General features: G+C 29.1%; 1 protein-coding gene across 2 annotated transcripts; it reads right to left on the bottom strand.

Annotated features, from left to right (window-relative positions):
- Positions 1–456: 456 nt before the first annotated feature.
- LOC124360399 (serine/threonine-protein kinase Nek8-like) lies at positions 457–10,275 on the bottom strand. 2 transcript variants are annotated; one of them, XM_046814005.1, is made up of 4 exons: positions 10,085–10,275; positions 8,570–8,730; positions 3,749–3,899; positions 457–1,984 (listed from the first exon to the last, which is right to left on the bottom strand). In XM_046814005.1, the coding sequence occupies exons 1-4, from the start codon at positions 10,229–10,231 to the stop codon at positions 1,721–1,723; spliced, it is 723 nt and encodes a 240-aa protein (XP_046669961.1). In that variant the 5' UTR covers positions 10,232–10,275; the 3' UTR covers positions 457–1,720. The 2 variants fall into 2 exon arrangements, with proteins under 2 accessions (XP_046669961.1, XP_046669970.1); XM_046814014.1 differs by having other exon boundaries at positions 10,105–10,236.
- Positions 10,276–12,497: the final 2,222 nt, after the last annotated feature.

The following is a 12,497-nucleotide window of genomic DNA, read 5'->3' as shown; positions in this document are numbered from 1 at the left end:
GTAATTTCTTTTTAAGCAGAATAAGTCTGAATTTGTCTTAAACTTTTGTTTAGAAGTCTTACACTTTATACATCTGACATCTGGGAATAAACTTCTAGATACCAATTGTTTTTGAAAATATTTCATAACCCTATGGACCCAGGAATAGGGGTCCATGCTCACCCAAGATATTAACTGAATGTCTATTGTGCCAAGTTACTCCTATTTTCACCAATAGAAATACACTCACCATGTCTATGTGTGTCTAAAGACTCTACATCAATCAAAGTCAAGAACTTGGTTACCACCTTAAGACAAATACCTCATTTGAATTGGGGCAAGATGTACGTATAAGTTCTCTAAGACTGTAACTCTAATAATTGTACATCGCTTTTTAATAAGGGAAATGCTAAACATAATTTTAAGCAACCACAATCCTTTTAGGGAAAATAGGTCAATTAAAAACAACGCTTTGTGTCGTGGTTAAATCCAAAATCTAATTTTATATATGAAAGAAATGATTGAACAAATAATATTATAAGGCTATGCCTACATTATGGTATGGTTATTCATATGACACACTATTTTAATTACTTTTGCAACAATTTTACACACCTCATAATGCAAATGAACAATCACCAACACTGTCTACTACGTAAAATTCAAAATATTCTGGAGAATAAACTTATTAAAATTTTATAATCAAGAGCTTGACTGCAGTCTAATAGTTTTTACAATTCAGAATTCATTATAAACTATATTTTTTGTCACAACTAAAAGTTACAAAAGTCTGTCACAGCAAACAAATACATTTAATGCATACAAAGAGATAATACAACTGGCTTATGGGTTTTTATATTATTTAATGAATATTAAGTTTGAAAACTTAAGAATATTTTGTGATTCATAATAAGAACTTTTATAAAGATGTAACTACTTAATAATACCTTATTATTGTTAAGCTAGCCCTTACGTTTCTTTCCCTTAAGTTAACATAAAACATCGCATGAATGGTATTATATCTTATGTAGGAACTGTAACCTATGAATATGTTTACCATGGATGGGGGCACTCAAACATTTCAATGTAGACAAGAAAATTTCCCCTACAACAAGAATAAATACACTACACACACTTACTTTAGCACTGTTAAAGTAAGTTAGTTTAACTGTAATAAATTACTAATGATTTTTACCCTAAATAATTTACTTCAAATTAATTTTGGAATTAATGTTGGAGCTAGCTATACCAACATATGAACAAACTTAACTCTTTAAATTTATTTAGTTTTTCAATTTTGATAATTGAAAATCACACTACGAAGGAACAATTCAATTTTTCAACTAGACTTTCATAAAAATAAAAAAAATCAACGTATTATTTTAAACATTTGTTTAATTATCACTCATTTAAAATTTGAAACTATTAGAAATTTAGATAGGATGAAAAAATATTTACATTAAATTATAATTAATTTTTAAATGTTCAATTTAATTCTGTCATACCACATTATTACAAAGTAATATTCATAACATTATATTATTTAATCATTTCCATTTGCAAGACAATATACATAAACTTTACTTTTGTCATGCGTAAAACACTGAATATTTTTTCCCAACCATGTTTGGCTATGATACTTAATGGGTTTACTTAAAAAAAAAAAACACACACACACACACAATGTTTATAGGTTATCGTAGAAACATTGTTCATAAACACAAGGAACAAGTAGGAATTTTTAATTAAAATTCCAGTAAAATTTAGCTTGGTTGTCTTCTTCTAAAGATTTTTGTTGAGGTTTTAACAAACAGCCTAGACTAGTAATGATATTATAAACGACAGGAACCAGGAGACGATGGGAAAGAAGGGCTGATACGCTAGGTCGAGTCAACGGGTCCCGATCCAACATGAGTTGCAGCATCTCCATTATACCTTGGTCATACTTATCACTTACAGGCTCAATCGAATCATTCATTATTTTGTACACTAGTCCTCCCAGTGTCTGGAACAAATTATAAACAATGTGCTAAGATAATTATTATGTACACAGATTACTATAAAAATAAATAACATGAAGTAAATAAATAACAATGTTTTTTTCTGACTAAGTTTTTACTGTATCCATTTAAATGAAAACTGTTTAGTTTATAAATTCAGCTAAGATAAGATTTTTATTGCAAATATCAAACTAAATGAAATTAAAATATTCTTTATTCATAAAATTGTAAGGTACAATAATAATGGCGTCATATTTTATATGATAGTGAAATCTGTAGTTTTTGGCAAAAATCTCCAACCACATAAAGTGTAAATCTTGATCAACTACAATTGAGATGGAACTTTCCTTCCCTAAAGGGTGTATTCATAAGAAGCATTATGGGTAGACAAGCTTATTACCAAAGGCTTTCAGAAACTCATACCTTACACCTATTCCAGGTGGTTTTATTTTTGAAAGAGGAGATATCTTTCTTTATTTAATTTCCTGCAGAGGGGTAAAAGAAGAAGCGAGAAACTTCATGATAGTATTATAATAAGGTATCTTGCAAAGTGGCTTGAAGAAATTCCTTGACTTTTTCATACAAAAACAATAATTCTCTATATCCTATTACCGATAAAATTAATGGTTTTAAAAAGTTAGTTTTATTTACATATAATGTGAGTGTCGAGATATAGATGCAAACATTAATAAAAATACAGTATTAATTTGAAACAAACACTCCAATAATATGTTTCTTTATTTCTGTGAGATTTTTTATTGGAGTGTTTGTTTTAAATTAATAACTAATTCCAATAGGAACAGAGCTTCTAGAATGTATACAGTATTAAGTTTAAAAAATTAGTAAAAAGCTAATATTTATTTGGACAAAGTTACAAGTGGATCGGTTAAAGTTAAAATAATAATATGCCTGTATGGGCAGTATATTATGGTGTTTAGAATTTACAACCCGTCCCAGAAAGTTCCAATCTACAAAACATGTTTTGCATATTGTGAATACTGACGATTCAAAAAATAAAAATATGATTACAAGACTGCTGAGGAGTGACTTTCAATGACCTGTGAAACAAAAACTCATTGACTTTTTTGACAACCTTCACAAAAGTAATATACAAAAAGCAGTATTCTAGGGCATAGTTCACCTATTAAACCAGGGAATTTATGCATAGAATGAAGAAACCCTTTTTAAAACAATAATCTTACCTTGCTGTGTATCAATAATGTTCAGCAGCCCAAAAAATTTTAATACATAGAATTTTAATACTTGTAAAAGATCAAGACAATTTTGACAGGCAAAGTCAAGACAAATACGAACTGAAGACAAATTATTATTGACAACAAAATTATTATTTGTTTACAACATGTTATAGCGATCAATATAATGCCAATCAGCTGCAGTCCGCAAATATATCGTGGCGATACGAAACTGCAAGTACAACAATAAACACATTTATAGATTGGTAACTAGCGTACTGCCAATATGATGTTGGCATACATACGCAGTAGACTCACTGTGATGCATGTACATAAAAATAGATATGTAAGCAAAATATGCATTAAAATCTATGACTTTTCTGGGACTTTCTCGACCGGTTAGAGACCCTGCAGAAATAACCGTACAATTTTCAAGTCCAGAATTTTGTGAAATTCCCTGACTTTTCCACGATTCTTTCCATATTGTTAATATTTCCTGACAATTCCCGGTCGCTAGACAACTGGTACAAGTAATATGATGAAACACATAAATGAACATATGGTTTGTGACCTGACCTGTGCTTGAAAGGCTTGTCTGAGAGTACACATATTATAGAGAACACAGCCCAAGGCCCAGACGTCACTGTGAGTTCCATATGGCTTCCCCTCGCATAACTCCGGAGAGAGGTAGCACGGAGTACCAACTACACTAGAGGTTTTATTACGGCTGAAACAGTAACAGTTTCGAACTTTTAACTAGAATTTACAAATTAAACACAAAATAATTAATTATTTTATTTCATTTATGCTTAATTTTTCCTAATTTCTAATGCAAAAACTTTTTATTTTTCCCCAATTAACTTCATTTTTGGTAAAACTTAAAAAGAGAGAAAAATAAGAAATCAACTACCTGTATTTCACTATTATTTATTAGACAACACAAGTACTGTGGAAAACATAAAAATAGAATAAATACAACACAGCTATAAGTTCTGAATAGTAATGTTGTCATATTATTATATAATATGATAATAATACATATTAAAATTATGTATTATTAACATGTATTTCACTATTTACTAAATGTGCAGTTAAAATCTATATGTCTCAAATTTATTACACACTTTGTGTTAATGATCCTTAGCTAATTATAAGCATGCACTAAAATACTTAAAATAATGAACTATCTGGTTGTTCAGCTTTAAGCATTTTGTTCTGAATCAACTATCATTAACAAATTACATAAATAGATGTGTTAACTAAACCATAACAGTGCTTACCTTCACCATAGCCCAAGTGTAAGGCTACAACTCTCTACTGATAGGTCACAGCTTCGATTAAAGGGAAGGTCAATAAACATTTGCAAGTGAGTTGGAACTGTTTTTCCTCAAAAACTTGAAGTATAATTGAATAAATTACCTCTGGTGTACAAAGAACCTCCTTACAAAAAAAGGGTTTTCACTTTGCTGACTCAATACTGAGGGAAAAGTACAGGACAAATTTATAATTGTATTGATTTTATGTATTATTCGTTGCTATTAATTTAAATTAATATTGCTGTTTTAACATTTTGTATGAGATGCAACTGTAACAGTTTTATTGTAGACATTTAATATTGTGTAACAGAGAGGAAGAGTTAGATTGCGATCATGTTGGCAGGCCTGATCAGCCTGGAAACTCCTCATCAGCTGGTTATCAAATAAGCTGCAGTTTGAGCTGGCCAAGCAACAATTAACTCGGACTTTCTGGTTGGACTGAATTTCTATGAGGTTAACTAATTTTACATACACTGCTCTCTTCTTGGCCCATTTTTGAATTTTTGCCAGGTGAAGTATTTTAATATTCTTCACACCATTATAATAATGTTTTATCATGAATTTATAAATACTTTCAAATATAGACATTTAAGATTAATGATTGTTTTCTCAACCAACCAGAGTAAATTTAGTTGTAAAATGAGAAGCACATGTGGAATTGGTTTTGAGCCTTTATAAATTTGTAAATTGTACATATATAAATTGCTAACAATTGTAAAAATTAACATACCTTTTTGACTGTTATTATTAATTTTATATTCAACAATATTTTGGTACATTGGTTAAAATGTTGTTTAACCCTCCAGGTGCTAATGTCACGCAGCACGATGTCAGCGTACCCCTTTCCAGTGCTGACATCGCGGAGCTTGACATCAGGAACACAATCTCCTTAAAACACGCTAGCGGCTATAAATTATGGAATATCGCGAAGTATTTTATATAGTATTAAATTAGAAGAAACGCAGAACTCGTTATACTCTATGGAGTATGTCTTTGGTCAAAGATTGCTGCCATAGGACAGCTGTTTCTAAGCGTACCTATGTTTTTCCAAGTCGTACTGACCAGTTGTTCTGTATCCAGTAATTGTGTGTCTATGTGCGTAGTAAAATATTGTATAATTTATTTATGGGTAAATACCAGAAATATTAGTGGCCGGCCAAGGTATTGAATATTTTAGTGTTATCTCAAATGTTGTTCAACTCACTTCGTGTTCATTACCAGCCAATGTAACATGTTATTTTCAGTTATTAATTTTTAAGTCAAACAACAATTACTCAGATATTAATAAAACGTATTACTTGTATTCAATGGATTTAACTTTCTTAGATGTATTTATTTGTCTTACTTCCATATTTTAAGTAGTCCAATTTTAATTTGGTTGGTTACAATTTAATTTATTTACAACCTCATTCATAACGGGCATTTCCCTTGTTCTGACCCTGTCCTCAAACCTGAAACTACTGTTGAAAACAAGGTGGCATCCTCTGATAATCCTGTTTACAGATAACTTTATGATTCTGTTATTGTGTGGAAACCAATGTATCGATTAGTATGAAGTACTTTTTGATCTTTGATACAAGCTGAAGATAAGAAGAATATTATATTTAATTTTCATTCAAGAATGGCAAGTCATTTCTTCACTGTTGTTTACGTAAAGGTTAGTTTGTTTGTATATGTTTCTTGTTGCAAATATGTAATATTATTTGAAGTTAATATTTAGTCAAGTGGTATAAACATATTTTGAATAGTATTTCTATTTCACGGGAGTGACGTAGTGAAACTAATAATTAGTGTTTTGTTTCAAAATAATGCAAGTTTCGTAATCTAAGTACGCCTAGGTTAGGAGTGTCTAGTTTATATTTTAGTAAGTTTTATTTATTTTATATGTTGAATTTTACCAACATTATATGCATTTGAAATTGATAGGAACTATTTGGATCAATCTAGTGATATAAGAGAGTTGTTAGAAAGTGAACCAATAGACCATAACAGCGGTAGTTAATCTGATTAGGCCTAGTGTAAGATCTCAGTGTCCCAATTGTAACTAGGTTTATAATTGTACATTTATGTAAAAACATTTTTATAAAAATGAGAGACGTGTTCATAATACAGAGTGTGTTTAGTGGATAAATAAAATTTTATTTTTTCATATGAGAAGAAAATTTTGGCATTGCTTCTAACTTTGAAGATATAAAGTTTGACATGTAAAAATTTTATGTTTCCGGATTCATAAATATGATGAGTTATGCTAAATAATTTATTTTGTACTTGTTATTGATAAATTATACGTTGTTGCTAACTCAACACTATTTCATGTAAGAAATAACTATTATTGTTGTAATATAGTATGTTACCAGAGTAATGTCAATGTTCATAAAAAGGCTCTGTTGCAAGTTTTATCAATATAAAAATAAAAATTTTATTAAATAAGTATTAAATATTAAACCTTCTGTAGGTATGGTCCCAACCCCCCTAAAACAAAAAAATATGTTAAAAGTCTCAAATAAAAAACAAAATAAATTGTACGTAGTATACAGTAAAAGTATGCATAGTAAAAAATACAGATGTTAATGAAAAGATCACATAAAACAATGCATAATCAAATAACGTTCAGTATTTCTTATATTTTTTTTTATAAAATGCCCTTGCAAAACATGAAAAAGTGACCTGCCAATAGAGGTAATTTAGTTGGCAGTTCTTGGATTAACTACAGACAAGATTAGGATAGAACTTGGACAAGTACATTTTGAAGACAGTCAAATATGAAATACAAATGTTGAATCATTATTTTTCCTACGAATAGTAAACTAAATTGATACAATTACTTAAACCCCAGTCAATCAAAGCTGTTGCAGAATACTGCAATTTTTTTAAATATATATTTTAAAAAGGAAGAGTAAAACTAGTTAAGATAACCCATACTAAAATTTTAATTAATTTGGAATTTTTACTGTGGAATAAACTTGGAATCCTTGACATCGTTAATAACAAAGAGGTTAAATCTATTTTGCTTGTTTCATCATCAAATCTCAGAGCTAGTAGTTATTGTTACATCATTCAATTTGAAATCACAGTAATCCAATGACAAATATATAAGAATAGAATGCCTTCACTATGGCATACAAACCTCTTTATTTCTACATTAATATTATGTCCTGGAGGCTTACCACAGAAATGAGCAAAAATCTGTTGTTTCATAAACATGATTATGTCCACAATGTCTTCCATTTTAAACCAAAATTATTCCATTTCAAAAAAATCCTTAATTATTTAGACAATAAAATTGCTTAATAATACAAAGACATATATAAATATTTAACATAGAAAATATTTTATGCATTATTTCCAGTTTTAGGGATATAAAAATTGTTGTATTACCAGACTATGTACAAGAGAAAGTCTTGCCAATAAAGGGCAGAATTTATTTTTAGAAAAGAAAGTTCAAAGTTTAATTTCAATCAGGTCAAGATATCTTATAATTTAATCTTTTTACAAAATATTACTTTTTAAATTTACAAATGTTATGAAAATTAGCCCCAAAGTAATAATTTTTATACATAAACAAATCTTTTTGCAACATCCCTTAAAATCTTGTGGCAGATTTTGTACTTAGTTGTCAATTTGACATAATTATAGATACGTCAAAGAGAATACCAAATATAATAGATACAGATATAACATTTAACTTCACCATGCAATTAATTTGGAGATATAAGGGTTAGTGAGCTTTATTAGCAGACATAACTCCAATCACTAGAGTGTTCTTGCTTGTCCATTACACTTAAGGTTGTGGGAATGTCAAGAAGGTACAAATCCTGTCACAAGATCCCAAAGGGTGTTACAAAGAGCTTGTTAATGCTATGTTAAATATTTGTCTAAATAATAAAGTACTTCGTAAAAAGACTAAATTTATAAGATTTCTCTATTTATACTCTTAATTTTAATGGTTGAAATCAAAATAGAAGTAAAACTTTTTAAACATATATTCTGGCCCTTGACAAGATATTTTCTTATAAACTTACTTAATCAGGTGATACAGAATTTATATTCCAAACAATGGAAGAACATCAGAAAAATTCACCTTGTAAGTACTTTAGAGATACCAAAATCAGTGAGCTTCACTATCTGACCATGACATCCAGTTAATAAAATGTTTCTGGTTGTTATGTCTCTGTGTAGCGTTCGTTTATTGTGGATGTATTGGAGAGCCAGACACAACTGGCCAAACAGATTTAAAATGATCTAAAATAAAATAGAAAGAAAAAAACAATTATAAAGAACAAGCCACACAATAACATTATTGAATTACTATAGTGCTAACCCTTTCCCTGATGGATTGCATAAACACACTTGTGGCATTACTGGATTGAAGTAATATTACTGTTCTGCAGTGGTAGAACACTTGTTCAAATTTATTAGGAATTTTCTTTATTTCATTGAAAGAAACTGAAACCCTACAGTTTAAACATTGCCATAAAACTTATACTTTATGATGGAATTGTAACATAAAAATTATTGGCCTTACAAGTCTTAAATGAAAGAAATATTAAATTATATAAAAATAACAGTTTCATATCTTGTAAACATAAGAATGAAGATTCTTAAGATAACTTTACTTCATGAACCTCGGAAAAATTTTAGCTACACCGAGTTATGAATAGTTTCAGTAATTTTGTAAGATTAAACCACAAATTGGATGAAGCTTTCATTGAAAACGATATCACTGTCAAGAAATGTATTTTCATATTCCTTAAAAGGGAACATGAAACAATGAAGGAAGGTTTGTTTCACATTTTATTCCTTATGTAGCGGCACAAAACAGAAAAACATTAGTGAATGAGAACTACATTACTGTTGCTATATAATTTCATAAGCTGTTCTAAAGCCACCATATGAATAAACAGGGAACATTGGTAATCTAGTATACATTTTGTGGCACTTGTCTGGAAAAGGATTAAAACTAAATTAACAATTTACAAAGAGGGTGTAAATAAATTAACAATCCAGTCAACTTTAAAAAAATTGGTAAAGGCATTCAAATTTTTAAAGTATGTTAATTAATATACTATGTTTTTTCAGTATTTTTAAAATTTACTACAAATTTAGTGTATGGGGTTATTTAAGTGTCAAAATGACAACCCCCATCTTCTTACGACCTGTCAAGTGAAAGAAAACAAAATGCCATTTACAAAAACCTTTTACCTTATCAAAAAAAATAGCGACAACATGAAAATTGAAGTATTGAACAGTATATAAGTAAAAAAGATTCTTTAAATATGTTTTATCTTATTTCAATAAAAAAATTATAATTTTTGGTATCGTAAAGAATGTAAAAATTAAATTACCACATTTCAAAAAGCTCCCAAATTAAACAATGTGTTTAGTTTTACTGTAGTGATGCTATTCTTAGTATCTTGTACATATTATGGAATAAAGTGGTTTGGCTATTGACTATATAAGACTATTTCATACATTCACTGTGGCTCTTACAGACTGATCTTGAGTACTCTTGATACCCAACATGCACTAAAACGCAACATGTTCATTATAGTTAATATTAATAATACAGATATACCTGAATCGTAAAAGATATTACCTCTTGTGGAAGCAATTCACCTTTTTGTTTCTGTAAATATTCATGTAAAGTTCCCTTTGTTGCGAATTCCATAACAATGGTTAACAATCCTTCACTGGCATAACTATCATAGTACTTAATGATGTGAGGATGATTTAAAAGTGACATTATTTTTACTTCTTGAAGAGTAGTCTGAAATGAATAATACACCAGTAAATTCACCTCATAAGGTTCGAGATTTCAGTCATTCCAAACAGAAAACGGAATTCCTTTGACACAATAACAATCATCATTAGTAAATAACATAAAATGTTATGGATTACGTCATTGAAATCAACTCAAGGATTAATATTTAAATATATAAGCATGTACTTTAGACTGACTATATACTTTGTGGTTTAGTCAATATAACATTATTATTGTAGTAATAAATTAATAAGAATTTTACTGTCATTAAGTTTACATTCAAGGAATAGACAGAGTCAAATCCACTATATTAATTTATATTAATAACTTAAGACAAAGTCAGCATACAATAAAATCCAGAAAATTTAAAACTCTAAAAGACAGACAAAATAATTTAAACCAACTGTGGTAACTATAGTAAAAGGCCAATCTATAATTTAATCTAGCATAACAAACATCTTATAAAATATCACATTAACAGTTCTTTGGATTCAAAGAATTTCTGAATATAATAAAATGGTAAATTAACCAAAAACCCATAAAACTTATTCTTGAATAAAGCTATAGTATAAAAAGTCCTAGTTCTGCTATTTCTGAGGGGAGTTTGTTGAACATTTTCACACCTAGTACCTTATAACTTTTTTGAGATTTTGACAGTCTACAAAAAGGTGTATCAATATATTTATAATTTATAGTATTATAATTGTGGATATTCTGTTGTAATTGATGTGTGGATATATTAAGTACACAATTTTTTTTAAATTCTGAGTAAAAATATAACTTGAGACAATTTAGCTGAAATGTATGCTACAAGTGGCTCCCAAAAAGGTTTGATCAATATAGACACCCAAAAACATGACGCTTTCTACACTAACTGAAGCTAAAATATATTTATATCATTCATTAAGAATCATTTTTCCAAAACCAAGTTGATACCATCGACAGAGTTGTGTGTGTCAAATGTTGGAGTTTTAAAGTCAGAACTACTATTGATAAAAGTTGTGTTGTTGGCATAAAGTAGTGTGTGACTGCTAAAAACTAACAGTAGATCATTAACCATCAAAATAAATAATAACGGCCCCAATACAGAACCTTGCGGTGCCTCATGTTTGATATAGGCTATATCTGATTTTTCTCTATCTACACACACAACTTGTTAACGATTTTCAAGAAATTATTTAATTAGATTCATGTTTACTCCACTGAAACTATAATAAGCCAACTTATGAAGGAATATTTTGTGATTAACAACATCAAACACTTTAATCAGGTTAGTAAAGCTCTTAGATTAAAAAGTGTGGATGACCTTACTAACCAAGAATTCGTGGGAATCTATGTGGATCGACATTTCCTAAAACCAAACTGCAGGCTAAAAATTATATTTAAATTATCTACATAACTAGACATCTGATTGTAAATTACAGTCTCTAAGACTTTTGAGAAAATGGGAGGTCAAATAAATTGGTCTACAACTAGCTGGAGAATTTTTCTCCCCTTTCTTAAATGTAGTTACAACCCTAGATAGTTTCAGTATACTTGGAATTCAACTTCTTTTAAACACTTGTTTATACAATAAGTTAATTGTTCAATTATATTGTGAGTAATGGTTTTCAGAGGATTACAAGAAAATGTATAGAAATCAATAATATCAGAATGCTTAAACTTCTAAACAATACTTAAAACTTTATCATACTCCTTGAAAAGTAAACTCATGCATACAAGTTGGATAAGGACTATTATTTTTTTCTTTGAAAATAAGATGCAGTTTTATTAGATTTGCAAATATTGCTGGATATATTTCTTCCATAGACTGAACACAAAAATGATTAAATTAATTTGAAGATACTCCAACAGTGTCTTTCAGAGTAATGTTTACGACAGAATTTATGATTTTCCAAGCACCTTTGCATTTATTGCTTGATTTTTTCTATCTTTTCTGCATTATGTCAGTTCTTGGCCTTGTTGACAGCATACTGATATTCTTTCTTAGCCTTAATATAGAGTAATCCAGTTGAATCTGTTTTTGTAGCCTATATATTTATCTAAGTATGCCATTCAATTCTTCGTGTTAGCTAAACCACGAGTATACCATTTCTTTTTAGGAAGTTTAACTAGCAAAACAGTGATTATTTTGATGAAGTGTAGATGTAGGTCTAACATTACATATTTTCTTGGGAATGTACATGTAAATATCCATTAAACGAATGTTAAAAACATTTTCAAACCATTTATTAGCTGAAATTATCAT

This window comes from Homalodisca vitripennis, chromosome 1 (genome assembly GCF_021130785.1).
Source record: "Homalodisca vitripennis isolate AUS2020 chromosome 1, UT_GWSS_2.1, whole genome shotgun sequence".
Classification (NCBI taxonomy): Eukaryota; Metazoa; Arthropoda; class Insecta; order Hemiptera; family Cicadellidae; genus Homalodisca; species Homalodisca vitripennis.
Note: the sequence above shows the minus strand (reverse complement) of the source record. Positions and strands in the feature narration are given on the sequence as shown.